General features: G+C 47.6%; 1 protein-coding gene across 1 annotated transcript in view; it reads right to left on the bottom strand.

Moving 5' to 3' along the window:
• Sh3bp5 (SH3 domain binding protein 5) overlaps positions 1-25,365 on the bottom strand; it is a 70,686-nt gene that overhangs the window by 30,585 nt on the left and 14,736 nt on the right. Inside the window, exon 3 of the mRNA XM_041662233.1 lies at positions 14,452-14,580. Within this exon, the coding sequence (XP_041518167.1) occupies positions 14,452-14,580 (129 nt within the window). The remainder of the gene's footprint in view (positions 1-14,451; positions 14,581-25,365) is intronic.

The raw sequence follows: 25,365 nt of genomic DNA, 5'->3' as shown, positions 1-25,365 counted from the left end.
TATGCAGAGACTTCCAGTGGGCTAGCCTGGGCCTGAGGCTGGGACCTTGTAGTGAGCTGCGTCGAGCCACATCTGATAGTCAGCTCCTAATTATGGCTAAGACCTGACTTATGCTGTGATCAGGCAATGATTGTCAGCTGCTTGCATATGCGTGAACCTATGGGCAGGGCCCACCTGGCAATCCGGGGTTGGTAGCCCGTGCCTTTTTAAGGGCTGGAAGAGGTTTGCCCAGAGAGAGAGAGAGAGGGGAAGAGAGAAAAAGAGACAAGGTCCTGAATAAACTGCTGCAAGAAGAGCTCCGGGTGTTGCGTCTTCCTTGTTGGTCGAGGCTGAACGTGACAGGACCTGAATTCTAGGATCTGGGTGCTCCACTGGGCTAGCCTGTGCCTGAGACTGGGACCTGAATTCTAGGATCTGGGAGCCCCGGGAGCTCTCACAGTCATCCCTTTTACAAATAAAGAGACCCAGCAGCTCCCCCAGAGCACAGCTTCTGCCAAGGTCAGGGCAAACTAACAAGCAAACAGTAGCTTTTCTGGCGTCCACTGAAACCATCCTCCAGTAAAATGGACACAGAGGCTCCCTAGACCGCGCGTCATGGCCCAAATGAGGCGGAGCTGCTGCTCTCCCTTCTAAGGAAGCAGCGGCTCCCAAGAGTCTAGGGAAATCTTACACAGAAAGAGCGAACCGTCAATAGTCCGTAATTAACTAATTAAGGCAGTCATAATCATGAAGAGGTCACTATGGCAACCCGTGTGGAGGTTCCTCAAAACACTAAATATAGAACTACCCTACCCTATGACCCAACTGCACAACTTCTGGGCACATTACTAAGGACTCTAAGTCACCATACCACAGAGATCCCGGGATGCCCACATCACAGGACTGCTCGTGACAGCTGCGGTGTAGAATAGCCTAGATGCCCATGAACAGATGGTAAAGAAAACATGGTGTTAGCCGGGCAGTGGTGGTGCATGCCTTTAATCCCAGCACTTGGGAGGCAGAGACAGGCGGATCTCTGTGAGTTCGAGACCAGCCTGGTCTACAAGAGCTAATTCCAGGACAGGCTCCAAAACCACAGAGAAACCCTGTCTCGAAAAACCAAAAAAAAAAAAAAAAAAAAAAGAAGAAAAAAGAAAACATGGTGTGTTATCCGCCACGACGAGTAAGCATGCCATTTCTAAGAAGCATTAGTGGGTCTGGAGATAACCATTGCTCTGGTTACTTCACTGCCGCTGTGACAGAACTCTGAGCAAAAGCAGCAAGGGGGAAATGGGCCTCCTTCAGCCCATGCTTCCGGGCACTCTTTCTTGGAAGGAAGCTGAGGCAGGAACTTGTGGCAGGAATCTGAAGGCCAAACTCTGCTATTCCACACAGCATCACCTCTGCCCAGGAGACCCAGTCCAGGGAATACAACAGGAGATGGAGGCTGCTGTTCCTCGCTGGCTCACACACCGGCTCATCCTTAGCTACTTTTCCTGTCCAGCTCAGGACTGTAGGCCTCCTTAGGGACAGAGTCACCCACTGTGGGCTGGATCCTCCGGCATCAGCTCATGAGACCACGCCCCTCAGAATGCCCACAGATCAATCTGATCCGTCAATTCCTCCACTGAGACTTCCTCTCAGATGACTGACTGTTGGCTGTCACGCTGACTGAAACCAGGACAGTCATGTCAGGCAGAAGGGCAGGTATCATGTGTTTTATCTCACATGTGGAAACCAAGCTAAAAAGAGGAAGCCATGTGTGGTTTTGCGTGTCTGCAGTCCCAGCATAGGGATGGTAGGTGAGTGGGATGATTGGGAGTTCAAGGTCATCATTCTTGGTAACAGTAAATTCAGTGCTGGCCTAGGCTACATGAGACCAGTTCTCAAAACTCAAACAGAAAAACAGGCTGAAGGAGGAGACTAAGGATTCAGACGTCCTAGCCTGCACAGCGAGACTTGTCTCAAAACTATCAACTTAATTCCCTTTTAGAAGACGTTATATAAAAAGGACTACACAAAAGCCGAGGACAGGGGCCAGCGAAGAGGAGAAGACAGCATCACAGATGATCACACTATCATGAAACCCACCACCTTTACAATCAAATATGCAAACAGAGACGAAAGAGGCGGGCAGAAAGCTGAAGTCGGGTGTTGTAGCTTGAGAAGTTAACCCCCAGGCTTCCTCAGGAGGCTGAGGTTGCAGGACTGCCATGAGGTCAAGCCTGGGATACATGGTGAGTTCTAAGTCAATATAGGCTACAGAGAGAAACTATCTCAAATAAACAAAGGAAGGGAGGGAGGAGGAGCTGGAGTGAGGAGAAAACTACCAAGAGAGAAACCTGGAAGTGGCTGGAGAAGTCAAGGGAAGAAACAGCCTCGAAGGGGCCCAAATTCTAGGAGATTCTTCAGAGAGAGCCAGCTGACGTAGACTCCCATGAAGACCTTGGGAATTCTGTCTGGTGCTGACCAGCCCCCAGCAGCTTTGTTAGTGGAGTTTACGGGGCAGGAAAAACCTCCAGTTCTTTAGCCGAGTCTCCAGGCTTGTCAATCACCCAGCACAGCTGCACCAGACCATCTTCGCTGGTGCCTGAGCCTGGCTCACCCCAGCTAAGCAATGGGTGTGTGCACAACAGGCCTGCGTGGCTTCACAAGCCGTGAGTCAGAAGCCCAAAGGAAGGGCAGCTAACACCCCAAACTCTCCTTCACCTGCTAACACCTCAGGGCAGCTTCCTTCTTGCCAGATGTAGCCCATAAAAATAAATACAAGAGGCTGGAGAGATGGCTCAGGGGTTAAGGGTACTTGCTGTTTGTGAGAGAATTCCTGGAAAGAAGCAGCGCTGCAGAGGCCGACTGGCTGATAACTGGCTGTGGAATGCTGCAGGTCCAGAGGCCAATTACCTTATCTTAGGCTAGCTGGAGGCCCCTGGATAGCCATTCCGTGCCTAGTGGGTATCAGAACATCTTGTGACTAACAGATAAAAACCTTCTGGAATTTAGTAATGTAACAGACCACTAGCATCCAGCGAGCCAAAAGCTAAGAATGTCATTGAATAGCATCTCAGGCCCACAGACGACCCCATTCCTGCTGTTACTGTGTCCCTAATGCACCCAATCTATTTTCTAAGTGCCTTGATTCACAGCCTTCTTTGTTTTGTTACTATAAAACTCCATGAGCCCATGTGGTGGTGCACACCTTTAATCCCATCACTTGAGAGGCAGGTCGATCTCTGTGAGTTCGAGGCCAGCCTGGTCTACAGGAGGAGTTCCAGGACAGCCAGGGCTACACAGAGAAACCCTGTCTCAATGAAAAGAACAAACAAACAAAAACAAAAACAAAAAAAAAAAAAAAGAAAACTCCATGAAGCTGCTTGTGTGGAAACAGGGAACCTGAGGTAACCTAGCTCTGAGTTTCCTGGGACTTGGTCACTCAAATCTAGTTCCAGAATAAATTCTTATTCCCTTCGAGGTGAGAGCTGTGTTTTTACATCAACATGCTCTTGCACAGGCTGCCTTAACCTGCTGTCCTCTGGAATGCTGGGAGTACAGTTGTATGTATTTCATTTTTATGGTTTTTTTTTTTTTTGGTTTTGTTTTGTTTTGGCAATTATGGTTCTCAAACCCAGGGCCTTGAATAGACTAAGAAAATGTTTTACTGAGCCACATTCCCAACCCAATTAATTGACCAGATTTTTTTAAAGGGTCATTTTCATGGGGAAATATAAGTCGAAGGGGGAAATATAAAGTCACATGTGGGGGTGGGAAAAAGGAAAGCAGGGGCACCCCCAAAGTAAAAAAAAAAAAAAAAAAAAAAAAACAGGAACCGAAATTATACCAAAGTGCTCTTGAGAAGCCCTGCCCTCTGGCCAGAGCTCAAACCATGTTGCGTGACAGCATAAAAGGCCTACCTATGTTTGACCAAACTGGTTACAGAAACACGTCCAAATTAAGAGTTTCTGCAACTTTTTCCAGGGAATGCCTGGGGCGTGCAGAGAGGGCAGGAAGGGACTATCCACCCACTCCAGTGCCACATTCTAGTAAAAACAGGAAGCACAAGTGGGTGTGGAGGTTCCAGCCTGTGACCTCAGCTCACAGGAGGCAGAGGCAGGAGGATTGCACGTTCCAGGTCAGCTCGAGCCACGCAGCAAGTATAAAAATACATAGCAGCTAACCAGAAATACCAAGGGGCTCCGTGGTTTCAGCCCGTGTAGAGAACTCTACAACACCGTTCTTTTCTCACCGCTGTGCCATGGTGCCCACGTGCTGCCCACCCAGCAAGGCTTCCTGGGAATCAGCCATGCCCCAGAGGAAAGCCGACTCCCAGGAGATAGAAAAGCAGGCTGTTGGTAAAGAATTCCGGGAATGGCAATGGGCTCCTCTTGCCTCACTGCCTGGCTAAGACTTCGCACAACCAATCCTCTGGGACCATCTTCCTGCCACCTGCACTCAGGAAGAGTCAAATGCAAGTGCGTCCATGTCACTGCCAGAGAACCCTCCTCCAGATGGGCCAGGCCATATCTCTTTCTGGTTTGAGCCCTGGGCCAGGATGCTTGAGGCAGAGCTCAATAGCCAAGCAGGAGGTGCAGCCAACCCCAAGTGTGGAAGAATTCGCTGCAGTCAAGATGCATCCCTGTGAGCTGGGGGTGTTGGCTTAGCAGAGGCTGCCACTCATCTCCAGAGCCCACTTGAATTTAAAAGTGCTGCTTTCAGTCAGGTGTGAGGCTGCACATCTTTAATCCCAACTCTTGGCAAGCAGAGCCCTCAGAATTTTAGGCCAGCTTGGTCAACATAGCTCAAGTTCCAGGCCAGCTAGAACTACATTATGAGAAAATGTCTCAAAAAAAAAAAAGTAAATATTGGTTTCCTGAGCATGGTGACACACACTAGTGATTCCAATGTTTGGGAGGCTAAGGCAGGAGGATCAGTAGTTCAGGGCCACCATGGACTATGTAATGAAAACCATGTGTGTGTGTGTGTGTGTGTGTGTGTGTGTGTGTGTGTGTGTAGAGACAGATCTTTATGAGCTCAAAGTCAGCCTGGTCTACATAGGGAGTCCCAGGCTAGCCAAGGGCTATATAGAAAAAGCTTGTCTCAAAACACACACACACACACAAAGACAAGGAAGGAAAAGAATCTAAGCTTTCCCAGACTCTGCAGCCAAGACTGCAAAGCAGGGCACATCCTCTGGGCATGAGAGAGGCTAAGGCAGCCTTCCACTTCCTCCACACTGTAAATCACTTCTCCTGGGGGCCAAGCACCCCCTCACTCCACTGCAGGCTTACTTCAGAGGCAGTTATGCATGACGCAGTTCCCAGAAACTGGCCTGTGGCCACCCAGAGGAATGTGACCGGGGCCACAGATGTACGTCATCCAGCCAGATCTTCTCACCCAAGTCCCACAGTGAGAACTGACTGGGCAGGAGGAGGCACAATGAAGCTGTGCTGCAGTTCCAAAGACAGACAGTGTGCTGTGAGGGGCCCAGGCTAAAACAAGCACCTCCAGCATAACCGGCCAGCAAGCCTGACAAACCCATGTTCAATCCCTCAGGACCCACATGGCAGAAAGAGAAAACTGACTCTTGAAGGCTGTCCTCTCACCACTTCTACATGCCACAGCACACGTGCTCCTGGACAGACAGACATGCACATCAGCGAACATAAAAATCAAAAGGAACCTCTGGCTACGCCAGCTATAGTGATAGATTATTTGTGTTTTAATAAGTAAAGATTGCCTGAAGATCAGAGGGCAAGGCAGCCACACTAGTCAGCCATACAGGTCAGGGAGTAGTAGCACACACCTTTAATCCCAGGACTTGGGAGACAGAGGGATCTCTGTGAGTTCAAGGCGACTCTTGGGCTATACAAGATTGAATCTGTCTAAAAGAGAAACAGAGCTGACACAATGGGGGAATCACAGGCGTTTAATCCCAGCACTAGGGAGGTGGAGACAGGTGGTATGGCTGGGAGGAGAGGAATATAAAGGGGAAGAGACAGGAACTCAGTGGAGAGTGGAGTCTGAGGCTGGTGGAGAGCACTGCAGGACTGTCCCTTTGTCTGAGCCTTGGTAGAGGTAAGAGCTCTCTAGTGGCTTGGCTGCTTTGCCTTTCTGATCTTCAACTTGAACCCCAATATCTGTCTCTGGGTTTTTATTACTCATGCTACACCCAGCCCAGAAGAGACAGGTAGCAGAGAAGAAGGACCTGCAGACAGACATCAGTCCGTTGTGCACCCTGCAGTCTCCTCAGTTTGCCCATGGGTTGGTCAGTCATGATTATACAGTCCCTAAGTGCCTACAATGTGCCAACAATCAGATGGCAGCCAGAACCAGGCAAACCAGGGTCCAGTCCTTCCTACTCTCTTCTCAGGGTCTGGGAACCCCTCTGTACTTCCTCAACCTGTTATCCCCCTGAGAATGAGGAAGCTAATCCCACTCTGACACCTTGACACAAACGATCTAACTGCCACAGGCCAAGCTGCCTGGTCACCTTCACTCAGGACTGCAGGGCCTTGTGGCCAGCTTAACCTCCCCAGGCCAGTCCTAAAAGGAAGTCCCCTCAAGTGTGTAAAAGAGTACCTCCCTTCTCCCCCTCCATCTTTAACCTCTTGACTCTTGGCCTTCCAGGCACATCCTGTCATAACCTCCCCAATCACTGAATTTCCTGCCCTCTCAAGATGCCTCCCACTAAGGCGTCCAGCCACCTCCACCTAATTGTTCTGAGAAATGACGCACACCCAAGCTAGACCCGCTCTCTGACAACGTCCTATTGGCCAGTCAGATCGCCACACAGTCCTGACCAAAACTAACTACTAAGTCATTTGGCATTAACCTGCTTCATGTTCTCTCAGATGAAGCCTCCGAACTGGAAAGGTTTGGGGAGAGGCCCCCAAAGCAATCATCAGGCTCTGATATTAATTTTATCATTTGTAAAATAACGAGGAGGAAGGAGAGGTGGCAAGATGACCGAGCGATTAAGAACACTTAACTGCTCTTCCAGAGGACCCAATTCTATTCCCAGCACCCACATGGTAGCTCACAAACCATCTAAAACTCCAGTTCCAGGAGACTGACACTTTTCTGGTTAATTTTTTTTTTTTTGGTTAATTTTTTTTAATGGAAGCTAATGATAGCAAGCACGATACCTAATGTAGTTAGAGCCTAATCAAGTGGTGTTGCTGACCTGGACATGCTGGTTCACACCGGAAATCCTAGCACATGGAAGATCAGTTTTGGCTACTCTGACTCAAAGCCAAACAAAGCGAAGTGGTGCTCATTGATATAGGAACACCACACAACATAAGAGCTCTCCTGCATCCTGCCCCACCATGCCCCAGTGGGTCTGCAGCTTGTGCGCCTGCTCTCACTGGCCCTTCATGCTCCATCCCTCAATGGTACTTCAGCTCCCTTGACCGCTTTTCCCAGGCCCCTGTTCACGTTCATGCCACTTTCTCCCTTAGACCCCTGTTCTCCTGCCATCCCCATGGCCTCTCTTTTTGGCCTCAGGATCTCAAGCATGCTGGTCTCCAGGCTTTCCTGGTCAGTAGCAACCCAAAGAGATGTTATTCCATGTTGTGGTCAGCACACTAACTGGGCCTCTGGCTCTTAGCAAGCCCAGGTGACCCCCGCCTCACACATGAATTCCATACCTGTAAGAGTACCTGGTTGCTAAGCTTCCTTCTAACCCCAAATCAATGCTTGGGATGCTCCCAGGGTCATTGAGAGACATGCAGGGAGCGAGAGCAGCCTGCCATCTCTGCCTTCTGGTTCTGCTCTCATGCAGTAAGAGGATCCTCTCTCCATGGTCTATTTTTTTACATTTGTGTTCTTTCTGCGATTTTGCTATTTAAAGTAGCCTCAAAGGGCGGTGATAGAGAGACCTAGTGCTGGTGAACACATGACTGTGACATACATACCTCATGGAGAAGAGCCGTGTGCTAGCTGAGCTTCACACAGCCGTGGGCTGTTGGTGCCAATGAGTTGGTTAAGGAGTTAACTGTGCAATACACATTTCAGAAAAAGGAAGGGGAAATTTGCCAACATGAATGTGTTCGCTCTCCTAAGTGCTAGGACATCCGTGGTACATAAACAAGCTACAGATAGATGGGAACGTGGCTGCATTTGTGGAATGCATTTGGTATTGATCTCTTTATATGTATCTGCTCCCAGTCAGGTAAGGTCTTTCTCTTATTCTATCTATCTAGATTATTTCTTTTTTTGTTTGGTTTGGTTTTTATTGTCTTTTTAAAAAGACTTATCCTCATTATTTATAATTAGCTGAGTATGTATGTGGCATCAAACTCCCTGGAGCTGGAGTTATAAGCAGTTGTGAGCTGCCAGGAGTTGGTGTTGAGAAACACTAGGGTCCTCGGCAAGAACAGTATGTGTGCTTAACTGTGGAGTCATGTTTCATTGTATTTAAGGTGGCAGATTCACCATGGATATACGATATTTGACAGAAAGATTATCTAGAACAATGCATTTTCTATCTAATGCTTCCAGGACACTAAAATAATCACCAGGGTAAATTACACAAATGCCTACAGGTGCAGATCATTTTTCTCCACCTCCTGGAACAGGGCTGGTCATGTGACTCACTCCAGCAAGAAGGATATCAACAAACATAAAATCAAGCAGAGACCTAAGAAGGGCATGCTCTTTCTGCTTCTGAAATCCAACACCACGTAAAAGGGACCAGTCTGTCCTATTGAATGAGAGACAGTCACCCCTGCCACCCCAGGTGACAACCAAGTCTAAAAAATAAGGTCATCCAGGATGAGCTGCTGGCAGTCAACTGTGTACACACAGGATTGGCAAAACCACTGCTTAGCAAAGCCATAGGCTAAATAAGCATTTCAAGCCACTACGTCACAAACTGTTTGATTTGTAGCAGAGCTAACTGACAGAGAACCCATTTTATTAGAACGGGAGGCTCAGACGCTAAGAGAACTGCTAAGGTCCCATAGCTAACTGGTGACCTGGGGATCCTAAGCCGGGCAAGTCTGACGTCACAGGTCAAGCTTTGCCAGTTCTCCTCCAGCCAAGTCACTCTACAAATTCCAAATGTTTCCTCACTTCGCGACTCTCCTACAGAAGGTTAAATGTAGACCACGACCTCATGTGGCCCCATAAACATGCAGCGCTGAGCCCTTTTGACCTGGTCATTTTGTGCTGACACTGCCCTTACAGACAACAACGGGCTCAGCCTCCACATTCCAATCATTTCACAACAACAAGGCTGCCTGTGCAGAGAGATGAGTGCCATGGGGTAGTTCAAACAGGAGCGTACCATCACCCTAAAAGATGGGGGCAGTGGGATGGCTCAGGGGACAAAGAACCCGATCACCAGGCCTAAGTATCTAAGTTTGTAGCTACAAATATTCTATGTCCCGCTGGTCCCCCTGGACCAGGTTTTCTTGGCCCACCTTCTCCCAAAGCCACTTAAAAAATAATCATCCTGAGGCTTAATATTAATTACATATTCTTTGGCCTACTAGCTCAGGTTTCTTACTGATTAACCCTTACATCTTAAATTAACACATTTCTATTATTTTATATTTTACCACGAGGCTCATGGTTTGTTACCTCACATTTTGCTTCTTGAGCAGCTGCATGGCATCTGCCTGATTCTGTCTTCTTTCTCCCGGCATTCAGCTTAGTTTTCCTGCTTAGCAATATTCTGCCCTGCCATAGGCCAAAGTGGCTTCTCTATTGATCAATGGTAATAAAACATAATCACAGCATATAGAGGGGAATCTCACATCATCTCCCCTTTTCTGTATAAATAAAAAGGTTTTAACTTTAACTTAGTAAAATTTATATATAACAAAACAAGTATCAAGTAAGAATTACAGTTAACAAGATTTAGTCTATTTGTATCTGACAAAATTAAATATTTTATCATCTATCTTTGTGAGTCTAAAGTTTTATATCTAATTTATCTTTTATTATAACTAAGGAAAACTATAACTATAGCTATCTATCTTGAACTCCAAGGACCCCATGAGGGTATAATATTACCTAAGCAAACAGGAAATGCACTGTAAGACTAGAAGTGACAGACATCTTGCTGCCTGGACAGTCACCCGAAGTTCTTTTGTAATATTGGGGCATCCATCTTCAGCCTATAGGTCCCAAAATATCTGGCAGACTTTTCAGTGAAGCAGGAAATTTGAAGGTCTGATCTGCCTTTTACTGGCAAAGTTTGTTTCTTTCTTTCTTTTGTGTCCTACAGAATGTCTGGCAGCTTCTTCTGTGAAGCAGGAACCCTGAAGGACTGTCCTGTCTTTGGAAAGTTTAGCATTCACTTTTCTGTGGGTCCTGCATGTCCAGTTCATACAGCACACCACCAAGCAGTCCAGGCAAGAGCAGTTTCTTGCCAAATGACTAGCCTCGTCACACTGAAGGCAAATTCCAAAATGGGTTTCTCCAATGCCCATCAACCCCTCTTTAGTAATTAATACTGCCAGAAGCAGACATGTCTCACCGTCAAGAAAAGTCTACGATCTTAAAACCTTTTAAATGCAATATTTTATAAGTCTTTGAAGTGTTGAAGATTTTCTAATTTAAATGTATTTCTGTATATCTAGAAAACCTAACTAACATGACTAAAAGTTTGACTATTATGACTATTAATCTGTATTTCTTAACTGTACATTATATTTTTAAATGAGCTGTATAAATACAATACTTTTACACACACACACAGTGTTAACAAAGTGGACCTTACATTTGTATCAATAGATCAAAATCCATACTAATGTAAAGAATTTATCTTCATATCATATTCCCCTTGTTTTTTTTTAAGAAATTTACTATGACCATTAACCATTTATAGCCAACCCTTTTAAAGTGAAAATAAACATTTATAAACAATTATTTTGGGAATTTGGGCATAGTTTCTCTAAACTGCTTCCTGTTGCTTGTTGGGTGAAGTATTTTTAGGGTTCACAGAGACCTTTCAGGGTGTCTTGTTATGACAACCAACATTGGACTGGAAGGAATCCATAGGTTCCCATCCTCTGTGGAAAGAAAAGCAGAACATCTTTTCCAAAGTAACATATCCTTAGACTCAAATTTTGAAGTCAAGATATGCTTAAAAAATTCAAAGAAAACACAATATACAAATCCAGACTCTCCTGTGTATTTTTAATCTTTATGTGGTTTTTTAAAATATTTTTACTATCTCCTTAAAGACTTTGGTTTGTTTTGTAAAACAATTTATTTCTTTTTATAACTGTCTATACTCTTTTTTCAGTCTCTCCCAAGCCTATGTACATTTTTTAAAAAACACACTGTGACTCATTTAGAGGTCTTTTATGTTTGAATCTGTCCTACTGTGTATTTGTAATCCTTTCCAGACCAGGAGCATTTTTTTAAAAATGGTAAGCAGCTTGGTGGCAGTGGCCCTGGATGCTGGCTCTGCCTCTCTCAGCCTTTCAATATGGTGGCGGTATCTTCACTGTCAGCTCTGGAACCGCCAGGTAGGAGCTCTGCTTACCACCTCAACTTTGGGGAGCAGCATGCGGCACATAAACCCTTTTTGTCTCAGTAAAGGCTAAATTTGCCATGCAGCATGCTGCACAGTCTGGAAATGTCTGTGTGTGGTGGTGGGAATCCACCATGCTCTCCTGCCTGTGTACACCTAGCAGCCCTGATCCAGGTACTTGCTCAGGTGGGGAGTATTGAGCTGTGGGTGCGCTCTCAACTACTTTCCTCTTAATCCAAAGCAGGTGTACAAGCACTTGGAGCTGAAGTGGGTGGTGGGTCACATGGGTCAGCCCCACATTGGGCGCCAGATGTAGCTACAATTATTCTCCATCTCACTGGACCCCCTGGACTGGGTTTTTTCTGCTTGCCTGTTCCTGAAGCCACTTATAAAATAACTATTCTGAGGCTTAATATTAATTACATAGTGTTTGTTCTACTAGCTCAGGATTCTTATTAACTAACTCTTACATCTTAAATTAACACATTTCTACTATTTTATATTTTACCACAAGGCTCATGGTTTGTTACCTCACATCTTGCTTCTTGGGCAGCTGCGTGGCGGTGGCCTGACTCCCTAGAACCCACATTGTAGAAGGAGGGAACAGATGTCAATAAACATACACATGAGGGGAATGCTGACATGTGACACACCAGGGGTGAAAACTAGGGACATACATCAAATAAAATGGGTCAGTCACAGATAATGAATATTCTTTGATAACTCAATACTTAATGGGGTGTCTAGAGTAGGCACGCTCCTAGGAGAGGAAGCAGCAGGATTGTTGACAGGGTCTGTGGTGAGAGGAGTAGGGAGTTGACTCTCTAGTCATGGCTACAGCATCTAAATCGGAGAAGAGAAAAGTTCTAGTGGTCTAGGTTGCATAGCAAAATAAATGTTAAGGCCACTCAATTGGTGCACTTTAAGATGGTTAAACGGAAATTTTTTGTTATAGTCTTGTTTTACCAATTTAAAAAGAGAAAAACAAAACAAAAAACCTAGCAAATAAACAAAGGTTGGACTGCCAGTGATAACGAGAGGTCCAAGAATACCGCTGAGGCAGTTCGACCCCACAGAACAGAGCAAGCAGAGGCACAGGCCACTGCAGACACATCAGGGCCGCCCTGAAAGCAAGCTTCCACCCAAGCACAACAGCTCTCAAGCCAGTCCCCTGCACCAGCCCAGTTTAGAAAAGATGGCATGGTCTGGCTCCTCTTTGTACTACCTGGACTTGGTCTCAGGGTCACAAGACAGCCTGATTTATAGTCAGGAAAACGATTTGACGTTGAGAACAAGGCCATGCAGAGTTCTGACGCACAGTTATGATTTTTTGCTGGTCCTATGATTACATGTCTTTCTAAACTCGTTACAGAAAGCCAAGTTGTAGGAAAGGTTTTTCTCCTTGTAAGTATCCTGTGGGATTCAGTGAGATGTTGGCTGGGGACGCAGGCATTCCAGATGTGCGAAGCCACCGCTGAAGAGTGCAAAGACAGAGAGGGAGGAAGGGGAGGAGGGAGCAAGTAAGCCAGTTCTAAATTTTCCACAAAAAAAAAAAAAAAGACACTGAAAGCCAAGCTCATCCAGGGACTCTGCTATCAGACACAACCTCTCATTTCAGCCCTAAGAACAATGCCATCAGCATTTCAAGAACAGGATACAGAAGCTCAGGATGTACTCTTAGAGGAAGTGCTTGGCAGGACCCTCAGTTACAACCCTTACTGGGCAAGTCAGAAGGGTTTGCAAACATCAAAAGGAAGGGATCTGGGATGAGGCCAAGGAAGAAAACAGGAACCCCACTTGGCAGCAGCTGAGGTGGACACTCTCCTACCATCAGAAAGGTTACAGGGCCACTCACAACATCTGGCTCAAGCCCAGGTAACCTGTCACCCAAAGAGTGAAATGTAACATCCTGCCTGCCTTAGCCTTCACAAGCTTCCAGTTCCTCCACAAGAGACCAAAGTCCCTTGGAGCTGAGGGCAGAGGCACCCCAACCCTTCTCCCCACTTCCCACCAGCAAGCAGGAAAAAGGTCCATGAGAGGCTTTGCAGGTTCAGCTGTAGATTTAATTCCCTCAAGACTCATCTTGCCTCTGTCCACTGCAGCCAGCTACCTCCCTGCTAGGACCTGGAACTATCTTGGCTACACCTGATAACTGGATAGTTTCCCAAGAGACTAGGTGACCATGGTTGTCATCCTCAGTGTCAAAAATGAGAAGAGAAGAGAAGAGAAGAGAAGAGAAGAGAAGAGAAGAGAAGGAGAAGGAGAGGGAGAGGGAGAGGGAGAGGGAAGGGAAATGCCACAATCCACTGCTCCCTAGCAGATAAGGTGCCTCCTAATACAGCTCCCTCCTACCCCTGTCCCAACAGAGATTTGGAAAACAGAAAAGAAAGGAAAGTTATGAAACCCACTTGGGTAGAGTGGTAGCCAGATGAGGCCCCACCCACCAAGTATGATTTGGATGAAACCAATCAGACTGCTTTGTTCCCTCAGCTATGAGCAGGAAAGGTTTGGAGGGATGTGAGTGATGATGAGAACTCTAAGTCAGGGAGGTAGAGGAGGATGAAGGATTGGCTTGTGGTTCCCACACCCATCATTTACTTGTTTCTTTATTGATTCCTTCTGTAGGCAATACCCTAGACAAAAGTCGACATGTCAGGAGGTAAGAAGTGCTACCCGAGAGGAGGAACGCACCAACTCTGGACACATTCGCAATGCCCATGAGTCTAGTCTGGCTCTCCAACTCAGAGCAATCAGCCAAGTCATGCAGCAAGAGACATATCAGCACCCATACGGTGTCAATGGTGTCATGAGCTCATGGAGTTGATAGGGGCAGGGTCTAAGAAAAGCGATCAAATACAGCCATCCTTGTACATTGTACAAAGCCATGGCCATTTCACATGGGACCTACAGTGGGAGATACAGAAATCTAAGGGTGACCCCCAAGTGCAGTTGGGAGCAGTGGCAGAGGAGACATCTGCAGGCCACCTTACCTGCCGTGCCACCCTGCGGGCCTCCCAGTAGGGCTTTGAGTCCTCCACAGCTTTGCCGAGTTTCTTCACCAGTTCGTCTAGCTTCACTGTTGCCTCGACCAGGATGGATCGGAATTTCTGACGTGCGTCCTGTAGCCAGGGGGAAGATGGAGGAAACATCATCAGGCTCAGGGAGGAAGCTACCAACACCTGCTGCATCTGACCAGAGACACCTGGATGGAATTCACACATCGCAGGAACCCAGTACCAGGCATGGCACCATCCAAAACCTGCCAGTCATTCTAAGAAGGATCCAGAACCCACACTGTCCAATCAGTGCTACCATCAGCTACATGAGAGCTTCAAGCTTGTCACATGACTGAGAAGAAACAGTATTTGCAACTTACTTTAGCTACACGTACATGTTAGGCTTTCCAATCACTCACCCATCCAGTCACCCATTCCGAGTCACCTCACCATGGCACTGAACACTCGGATCTTCCTGCCTCCACCTCCCTGGCACTGAGATTTAATCCGCATTCACCACCACACCATGTAATTTAGGTATTTTATTTATGTGATTTAAAAATCTTGTAAAAATGTATCTAGTTGCTGGGCAGTGGTGGTACACCTTTAACCCCAGCACTTGGGAGGCAGAGGCAGATGGATCTCTGTGAGTTCGAGGCCAGTCTAGTATAGAGGACAAGTTCTAGAAGAGACAGAGCTATTACACAGAGAAGCTCTGTCTTGAAAAACCAAAAAAAAATGTCTAGTGACTTACGTGGGATAATGTTGTTGTATATTGTAAAGATTTGTCACTCGTATTGGTTTAATAAAATGCTGATTGGCCAGTAGCCAGGCAAGAAGTATAGGTGGGGTAACCAGACTAAGAATTTTGGGGAAAGGAAAAGCTTAGATGCAGTCAGAAGCCAGATGCAGAAGAAGCAAGATGAGAATGCTACACTGAGAAAAGGTACCATGGTGGCTAAACATAGACAAGAATGATGGGTCAATTTAAGTTGTAAGAGCTAGTTAATAATAAGCCTGAGCTAAGATGCCAGTTTATAATTAATATAAATCTGTGTGTTTCTTTGGGACTGAACGGCTGTGGGGCCAGGTGGACAGAAACTCTGGCTACAATGACTTATATTGGACACCCTGTGTATGTTAAACCTTCCTGATCTGGGTAAGAGCTCTCAGCGGTCTTTGGTGGTTTCAGTTCACATGACCACACCATTTCCCACACTTCCTCGGAGCTCTAAACCATGGGACACACAAGTGTTAAACAGAGTGCAAGCTTACCCTATGTGGGGCCCTGACCTCAGGGCCCTTCCAGCCTGGCAGTGCAGGGCTGCTGTGGAATTTAGGGATGCCGTGGAACTCAGAAGCAGAGACTCTCACTACATCAGCTACTGCAGAGGACCCCTAGAAAACCTTCAAAGGAGCAGGCAGGATCTACACAGAAGCCTGAGGGGGAAAAGACTCTTGGGGAGCGGGGGCTGATCCCAAGAAGGACACAATGGCCTTCCTTGGCTGAGAAGAACAAAAGGATGGCAAAGTTTACAGGCGTCTAAGGGAGCCAGATGTCTCCTCCTCAAAAACTTGTGTTGTACATGTGGAATTGGAGGGCCTCGTGCAGGTGGAGGAGGCTTGGATCAGTTCTCCCAGTTCATACCGTCATCATCTCAAGCTACAGGCTTGGAAGGGAGGGGGGGGTGTCTGACAATGCCGCTGGCCTTCCAGAACACAAGGGAGTGGCCTCTGCCGTCTGAGCCCGAATCCCACTTCTGAACCAGGCGTTTGCCCAGTTCTGTGTCACCGTCATGGTTTTTGTAGTATACACAGTCATCTCTTCCTCATTGAAACCTTCCCTCCTGGAGAATGGCAAGTCCCTAAAGACTCAGGAAGTCCACAAGCTTACAGGGTTCAGGGTGCCCAGAATGGTACAGCAGCCATAAGCCCCAAGCCAGGGCTGGCAATCCTCCTATGGAGCTGTAGCTACAGATTCTATGAGTCATCATCCATGCTGGGGTGGGATAGTAAGAGACAGGTCCCTTCCTCTGTAGTCCAGGCTGACTTGAACTCATAGCCCTCCTGCCTTAGCCTCCCTGGGAGGCTAGCATCATAGCTTGTGATGGATTTCAGGGCAAACGACCTGATATATTTGGGCCTTCTCGAAGGTGCCTTGGGCAGTGAGCCCATCATCAGCCTGGCTGACATCTTTTGTGACTCTCTGTACTGAAAATGTGACCGCTCAAGGGCACGGGGAGGTGGACACACAGGTTTGGCAATCATTTCCCCAACAGTGAGCTATACACATGGGCATTACACAGTCAGCTCCATCCCACCACACTCCTGCTGAGGTGGCCGAAGAATGGGATGGAACCATGAGAAAGCCTGACAGAGCACAGTGGTAGGAGAGAAGGCAGCCCTACACTCTACTATTCTTCTCTTCCTTAAGACAGTATCCCTCCCCGTCACCACCCACATCCTTGCTTTCTCTTTTGCTCAAGCCGGAATTGGTCGTCTATCAACTGCAATTGCAATAGCCCTTTAAAAACCATGAGACCACAGTGTGTACCTTGAGTTACTATATTAGCTACGCTAATGCGGGTAGGAAGAGAAGGCCGATCTCTGTGCCATCCCGGGTACAGCCTTGTAACTAAACACAGCTGGCTGCGGGAGGGCTTCAGTCACTGGCGTACAGTGGGTGGGATTTAGCTCAGCTAAAAAAGATTTCCTTAAATACTATCTGAACAGCTAGTTGTCACAGACTCGTGCCTCCTGCTCCATTCCCTAGCTCTAGAAAAGCCTAGTTCTTTGTCAGCTACATCTTAGTCAAATGATCCTCCAAGATAAGAGTAGGGCTGCTTCAGGAGTGCGCAGAAAGTTGCTTTCCTGGGAAACAATCCATGAAGACAGGTAGTCAGGACAAACACCTCCGGAAGATGGGCAGGTCTTTACCTGTCAAAACGTGAACTATTGTAAGTGCTTACTCGAGCCCTGTGTTGCCAGAGCCTCGGATTTAGAGGCAAGGAGGATCTGGAGATCTGGAGTTCAAGGCCAGCTTGACCCCGCCCAAAAAAACAAACAACAACAACAACAAAAAAAAAAAAAACCAAAAAAACCAAACCAAACCAAACCCAAACAAAAACAAACAAAGCCCTTTACCATCTCAGGGCTGTTTTGAGATGGGTTGTTGGCTTGTCACTTAGCCCAGGCTGGTCTGGACTTCACACTCCTCCTCCACCTGTAAGTGCTGGCATTATAGGTGTGTGCCACCACACCCAGCAACCCAGTTGACTTAAAAATCTGCACGCCAAGGAGTTCTGAACTGGTTCCCACTGAGCCATGTCTTCAGATCTTCTAAGCTTCTGTGACTCACAGGGAGGGTAATTTACTTAGGCAGAGAATCGCTGACAGTGGCAGTCTCCTTGTTTGAATGTGTCAGTGGGTCAAAAACACAGCCCCACATCAGATAAGAACTCCAGCTAAGCCACCCAGAGCCAGTGTGCCTTAGGAACAGGGTGTCATTGTCACACTGTACTGGGGAAAAGTCCCTGTTTTCTGGCCAATCAACTTAGCTGAGCCTCAACCACCTCGCTTGTAAACTGGGAATAATGAGTGGTTTCACGGAGGAGTCCCCAGAACCAGCTGCATAAAGATGGGGTGGCAGAGTTTTCAAAATAACTGTCCTACATATGAGAGACGGCATGAACTTCAAAGGTTCCTTGGTGATGCCGTTTATAAATATACAGCCTTGGTTTGGGAAGAGAGGCTTCCAATGCCTGGGCTGAGCCTGGAAATGACCCTGTAAGACAGGATCAACAGGAACCACAGCCAGCCACAGAATGCAGATAAGAAAACGGGAGCCAGGTGGTGTGATTGTGAAGGCAGGTATCTCACGCTCGACAGCGAACCTTCCAGTCCAGCATGCAGAGGTCTCTAGTGCTTCCCTTAGCGTGCGGTCTGCAGGATCCACTGGGTGATGCTGGAACCCACTTTCATAATACAGTAGGACTGGACTTTTCATTCTTAAAAAATTATTTAGTGTGTAGCCATGTGTGCGCAGCCTCACGTGGAGGCCAGAGGCTGACTGTACAGTTGGTTCTGTCCTTTCACCGATACAGTGACTCCAAGAAACATTCAAGTCAGTGTTGGTGGCAAGTGCCTTTTAGTCCCTGAAGTCCATTCCCTTGCCCTCTCCCCCGGGTTTTTCCAGAGGCCATGTGCCTTGTGGCATCACAAGAAACAGAATGCAGACAAGAGACAAACACACTTCCACAGGGATGAGATGCAGTTTGGATCTTCCTCTCTCTAAACCTGAGAAATACACAATATATATATATAAAGCCAGGCATACACCTGTAACCCCAGCACTCCCCAGCACTCCAGAGGCAGAGGCAGGCAGATCTCTGTGAGTTTCAGGCCAGCCTGGTCTAGAGTGAGTTCCAGCACAGTCAGGGCTACACAGAGAAACTGACATGAAGAGGGGAAAAAATAACCTTTTATTGGATGGTTGCCCATGTGTAGAAATGAAGCTTCCTCTTTGGGCAGGGTGAAGTAAAAATAAACACCAGTTTAAATGACTACGTGGAGTCGGTGTACACGCAGTCCTGGGACACGGAGGAAATGGTGCCAGCAGGCAGCTGCCCAGTGTGAGGGATGAACCCGAGTGATGAACCCGAGTGATGGCCATGTCACTGTCGGCAAGAACACTCCAGAGTCACGGTAAAAGGAACCACTGAAGCGTTTGGGCTTACCGGCCGGTAGTGGGGAGCCTGAGCTGGGAAAGTGAGCTCACTGCAAACTGTGCTCTCCAAAGATGTCCAATCCAGTCCTTGAGAGTACTTGTGGGAGCGCGAAGAAAGCACTTGAGTGATGTTTGGAGGAAGGAAAGTGCTCTCTGCCAGTTCAGAGAACTATCTGAAGGGCTCAGAGGCCATAACCATACCACAAGTGGCTAAAGAACACTTGATGTTGTTTCTGCAACACATTTTAATTAATTTAAGCTTTAACTTCAGCAACCACACACAGCTAATGGTTGCCATATTGGACAGCACTGCCCTATCTGTAAAATTTGCTCTTAATGACTGCATCATGCTCCTTCTGGCTGCTGCCACTGTCCGTCAGTTTTTCTCTCAGCCCATACCCCACAGCCCTGTGACAAAGGGAGCCAGGACAGCTTCTACCTGAAGAATCCCACAGCAGGCTTTGAAGCTGCTGACTATGCAGGGTGGAGCAGGGACCAAGAAGACAGGTCAGGAAGGCTGAGCAAAGCAGGAGGGCGCGGGGCCAGGAGGTGGCAGAGTCGGCCAGGGGGAGCCAGAGTGAAGAGCGGCAAAGGTTGGGGATAGCCCTGTGTAGCACATGACACCCCTGACCACTACGCAGGTCCCACACCTGACAAAGACACCTTAGTTAGAAGGACCCCACAGCCACTGAGGAAATGAACAGGACGAGGGAGAAAGCACAAGAACCCTATATTGGGGAGACCTCCAGATCACTGTTATCACAGCCCCATCTTCTTGGTCACATTCTTTCCCCACTTTAAGCCTTGACTTTGGTAGTAGAGACCTGTTGTGGGGCCTGCCAGTCTTGCTGGTTCCCTCCCTGAGGACTCTCTCCACACAGCGGGGAGCCCTGATGCCATGTTTCTGATACAAGCCCCTTCCACAGAGACCAGAACAGAGAAAGCCAGAAGGAGAGACGAGACAACCAAGAACCCAAGTGCAGACAAGAACAAGAGGTAGCAAAGGAGCCAAGTACCTGGGCTCTTGCTAGGAACAGAGTAACATGGTCATGGAGTTTGTCACTTGGAGGACACCTTTGCAGGATGAGAGTCACAGTAGTAACTGTGAGGACAGCCACATACATAGCCACATATGTGGCTAGATCCCTGGGAAATCTAGGCTCTCCCAGAAAGATCCAACAACTCTTTCTTCCCTTAGCTCCCAGAGATGACTCCTGTGGACTTCAAGAATTTCGAGTGGACAGTGGGGCAGAGCACAAAGGTGTCTACACCTGGGCAGGTGCCAGGTCCCTGGACAGTTGTGGTGTCCAAGTCAGATCCTGCCCCTTAACCTAACCCTTACATGTCCTCACATGAACCATTCTGGTTCTGAACCAAGAGAAAGAAAGATAGGGGCCATCACAGCGTCTTCCTGCAGGTTCCCCCCAAAATTAAGGGGAGGGCTTTAGAGACATTTTAGGCCTTGGTAGAATCCATCCCCTCCATACAGAAGGGCTCTCGTTAACTCTGATTTGACTAGAAACACTCCCACACAGGCAGATAAGTACCTGGGCCCATGCAGAAGCTCACAGCCTCCCTTTGAACACGCGGCGGGTGTGTCCCGATTCCAAGTCAAAATCGGAATGGGAAGAAAAGCTTGTAAAAAGCTTTTCATTCTAAAATAATTTCAGATTCGAAAAGAAGTATGGGAAAAGTGGAGATGTGAACATTTGGTGTGTATATTCCAGAGCGAAAATTGCCTTATGTGATAGCTCAGTGACCAAAATCAGAACATTAACCCTGGCCCGATATATGACTGTGCACATTAACCAACTATCTCACGAAAGTCTGAGGGCACACACCTATCATCCCAGCACTAGGCTAGGACAAGAGAAGTGTGGGTTGTAGGCTGGCCCAGATCACACTAGAAAAGAAAAAGGGAAAGGGGGGGGGGACAAAGGAAACGAGTGAGGGAGAGGAGGCGGGAACAAGGCTTTCCCCGGGGTTCGTATATTTCACTTATCTTTTTTTTTTAATATTTTTTATGGTTTATTTAACTTTATTTTATGTGCATTGGTGTGAAGGTGTCAGATCCCCTGCAACTGGATCTTCAGACAGTTGTGAGCTGCCATCTGGGTGCTGGGAATTGAACCCGGGTCCTCTGGAAGAGCAGTCAGTGCTCTTAACCACTGAGCCATTTCTCCAGCCCCTCACTTAGTTATCTTATTCCATCCTTCTACTGTCCCTTGATCTCAAACCTTCAGTCTCTTCTTTCACGGCCTTGATTTGATTTTTAACAACATGGGGCAGTGATCCAGTCCCTTAGTTAGGAGATGGCTCCTTCGCAGGTCACCTCTGTCACCAATGCTATAGGTCCACGCCACAAGAAAGGGGCTAAAGTCATTAGGAAGAAATGCTTCAACACCCAAGGCCCCAAACTCCAGAGACGAAGAAACTCATCAGCCTTTGCAAGTACCCAGTGCATGCGTCAGCCAGGCAGGCCCCCAAGGAGGAACTGCAGGGAAGGCCACCCTATGGGCTCAAGCCAAGACACACAGCTAGAGAGACTGGCAGGTCCCATGTTTTCTTGTGTGTCAGCCACACACGCATTCATGAACCCGCAGGACTCTTTAAGTACGAGAAGGCAGAACGGCCCAAGTTGCCCAGCTTCCCTGAACTCAACCACAAGCAGATGGTTTCCAGGCTTAGGCCAACAGGTTTGTTTAACTGTTTCTAATTTGAGACCCGTGCTTAAAAACAAATCTGGGTCATTACATGTCAGACATGCAAGTGACGTGCGCATTAGCCAGACAGATTTATCAACCACCAGTGGAGCTGCTCCAAATACAAGGTCCACTTTCTCAGAAGCTAGAGTTCAGAACCAGGACAACAGGGCAAGCTCAGAGCCCAGCCGCCAGAGCTCTGGAGGTCATCTGGCACTGCCTTCGCTGCCTCCGCCCTCAGCCTGTGTCCGCCCACCACAGCATTCCAGGCAAGCCGAGCTGTGTCATTTCTGCTGGCTTTCAGTTTGTCTCTCTCCTGGCTGAAGCTATCAGCGTGGAAGCAAAGGAGCACACAGAACACAGGGTACAAAGAGTCAGTGTCAAAAGTCCCTGTCACCACTTTCCAGACACACCAGAGGCAGCTGTCAAAAGGCGTCTGCTTCTGGGAGGAAAACGGGGCTTGAGGACAGAGGCCTCCCACTTTCAACCTTACTTCTCCAGGCCCTTGAAAACTGTGTTAAGTACTGTTTCAATAGAGCTTAAGTTTTGTCAGATCTTATGGTACTAGCCTAAAATCTCAGCTACCTGGGAGGCTGAGGCCAAAAAATGGCAAGTTCAAGGCCAGCCTCATCAACTTACTGAGACCACATCTCAAGATAAAAAATGTAAAGGCTGGGCATGCCAGGCGATGGTGGCGCACACCTTTAATCCCAGCACTCGGAGGCAGAGGCAGGCGGATCTCTGTGAGTTCGAGACCAACCTGGTCTACAGAGCTAGTTCCAGGCCAGGCTCCAAAGCCACAGAGAAACCCTGTCTCGAAAAACCAAAAAAAAAAAAAAAAGGCTGGGCATATCAGTAGCATAGACTTGCCTTGAATACATGAGGCCCTAGGCTCAATGCCTAGCACTGTAAAAAAATTAAACTACATTAAAGTTTAATCTGTTGCGGCACAGACTGACAGAAAGCTCCTCAACTTCCCAGTGTGTCAAGACTACAGGTGCTTGTTCTGGAGGGAGCATGTGATTAGCCGAAAACTGAAATCCCAAGGCTGCTGAACGGAGAGCTGGAAAGGACTCTGCCCACCAGTTAACTCGGATGCTTCCGTGTCACAGGAGAGGACACCAAGGGTGTCCCCCACAAACACGACATGGTGTCTCCACAAAGGCAGGCAAGCCAGCTTCTAGGCCAGCACTCTCTTTGCCAGTTTCAACAGGGGTCTCAGAGGCCTCTTCCCCATTCCCAAACATGGACCCCCAAATCATTAGAGCACAGGGGTTCCAGCCTCAGTCCTGGCTCTAACTCCACTGGCTGTGTGACCCGGGAGGACCCACACCACCGCTGTGTCTGTTTCTCTTCAACACCCTCCAGGGCTATTATTAAGAGACCAAGATTACCTACACAAACACTTAACACATACTTAGCTCATAGTAAGCGCTTGCTGAATAGCTATTTTTATGTAGGTTAGTCAACAAGAGGAGGTAAGGGCAGACCTGGCCCTAGCTCAGAATTACATACCAGGGACCATGCCAGGCATTGCAGGAACATTTAATCATTAACAACCCCTGCCAGATAAATATTGACTTTTGCATCTGAAAGAGAGGAAAATTAAAATCCAGAAGAGCAAAAACAAGCCAGGGCTGAAAAGATGCCTTGGGGGTCAAGAAGCCCAACTCTTGAGAGGACCTAAGCTTGTTTCGTAGGACCCATGCCACAATTCACGGTCGCCTGTGACAAATTCTAGAGGCTCCGATATCTCCTCCTGGCTTCTAAGTCACACACACACACACACACACACACCCCTCAACAGTAAAAATCAGGGCATGGTGACACATACCAGTGCTGGGGAGGTAGAGGCAGGTGGGTGGATCTCTGTGTCTCTGTGAGTTCAAGGCCAGCCTGATATTTGTGGTGAGTTTGAGGGCAGCTGGGGCTATATAATGAGACCCTCTATCAAATAATAGAGTAATTTTTTTTTTTTTTTGAGAAAGGATTTCTCTGTAGCTTTAGAATCTGTCCTGGAACTTGCTCTGTAGACCAGGGCGGCCTTGAACTCAGAGATCCAGAGATCCTGGAGTGCTGGGATTAAGGCATGCACCACCTTCACCCGCCAAAACAAAACCCGAATGTCTCCAAGGCTGCACAAGGAAGGCAACTCTCCCGAGCAGCCAACAGCAGTCTCCACCACAATGGGCTGTGGAGTTTCTCTCTACTAGTTACCCCTATCAAAACTCTCCTCAGAGGTTTCTGACCCTAAGCTTCACAGTATTAGAGGGCAGCTTCTTGAACAACTTCCATTGGGGAAGTAGATCCAGTTTCTAGAAAATGAATCAACACAGGGATTTGATTTCTCTAAGGGACCCAGCAGCCAGCAAGGAAGGACACACCAAGGCGGGAATGGCCACGGACCTTTAGAAGGTGCTCTTCAACTTAGCAAGTATAATTTCTGTCCCGTCTGCTCTAGGTGGCACTAATTTTTTTCCAACAGGCATTGAAGATGTAACATAATTTAAAAAAAAAAACCTATATTTGAGTGTGTGTGTGGAATGTGTGTGGAGTTCAGAGAACAAGTTGCAGGAGTTGGTTCTTTCCTGCCATGTGGGTCACAGAGATCCAGCTCAAGCTGTTGGGCTTGGCAAGTGTCCTTACCTACTGAGCCATCTCGAAGGCTCACAGAGGCCATTACTAAAGAATGGCAAAGCAGCAACAGCTCCCTATGTCCAATCAAGACCTACAGCACTGCCAACACCTACTCCCTTGTCCCTTCATGTGGTTGGCTCACGAGTTCTAACCAAAGTCCTTGTCTTGCTGGCTCATTAAACAGCAAAACAAACCTCTCAGAAACGTGAACTGCTTGTAATGTGTGCCCCCAAAGGAAAGGAGAGTCGCTGTGCCTCTGTAACCATCATGAGTATGGTGATTTCTAAACACGACCCAGAATTCTTCAGCACTACTCCCATTAGGAGGAATCTGAAGTCAGGTCTGTCTGTGCTTGGATCAAGAAAACACAGAAGTGCCATACGGAAAGTTCGAAGGATTAGACAGAAAAAGCTGTCAAATTTCCGTGTGGTCATCTTGGAACCAGCAACACTCTGGGAGATGCCACACATCCTAAGAAAGAGAATCTGAGAATACCACATAGAAGAGGTACTTTCCAATGTTCTAGTTAAAACCACTAGCTTAACTCCCAACCAAAGGCCAACAGCCTGTCAGGCAGGCACCTGAGTGGGCCACTGTGGATGCCATCATACCCTCAGATGACCACAGTCCAGCCGCTACCTGGCTGCAACTGCAGGAGACTCCTCAAGCAAGGACAGGCCAGCGGAGCCTCATTGCCTCCTCTCCAAATCCTGAGGCACAAACCATGTCCTAAATAAAATGGCTGCCGTCAACACCAAAGTGGTAGGTGCAGCCAGAAAGACCACCACCATCCCCTTTCACCTCTTCTCTCCCCGCGCCCCCCCCCCCCCGTCCCAAAAAGTC

The sequence above is a fragment of the Microtus oregoni genome, unplaced genomic scaffold (assembly GCF_018167655.1).
Source record: "Microtus oregoni isolate MIOR12 unplaced genomic scaffold, Mior012 000013F_ref0000133, whole genome shotgun sequence".
In the NCBI taxonomy this organism is placed as follows: Eukaryota; Metazoa; Chordata; class Mammalia; order Rodentia; family Cricetidae; genus Microtus; species Microtus oregoni.
This window is presented reverse-complemented; position numbering and strand designations above follow the sequence as displayed.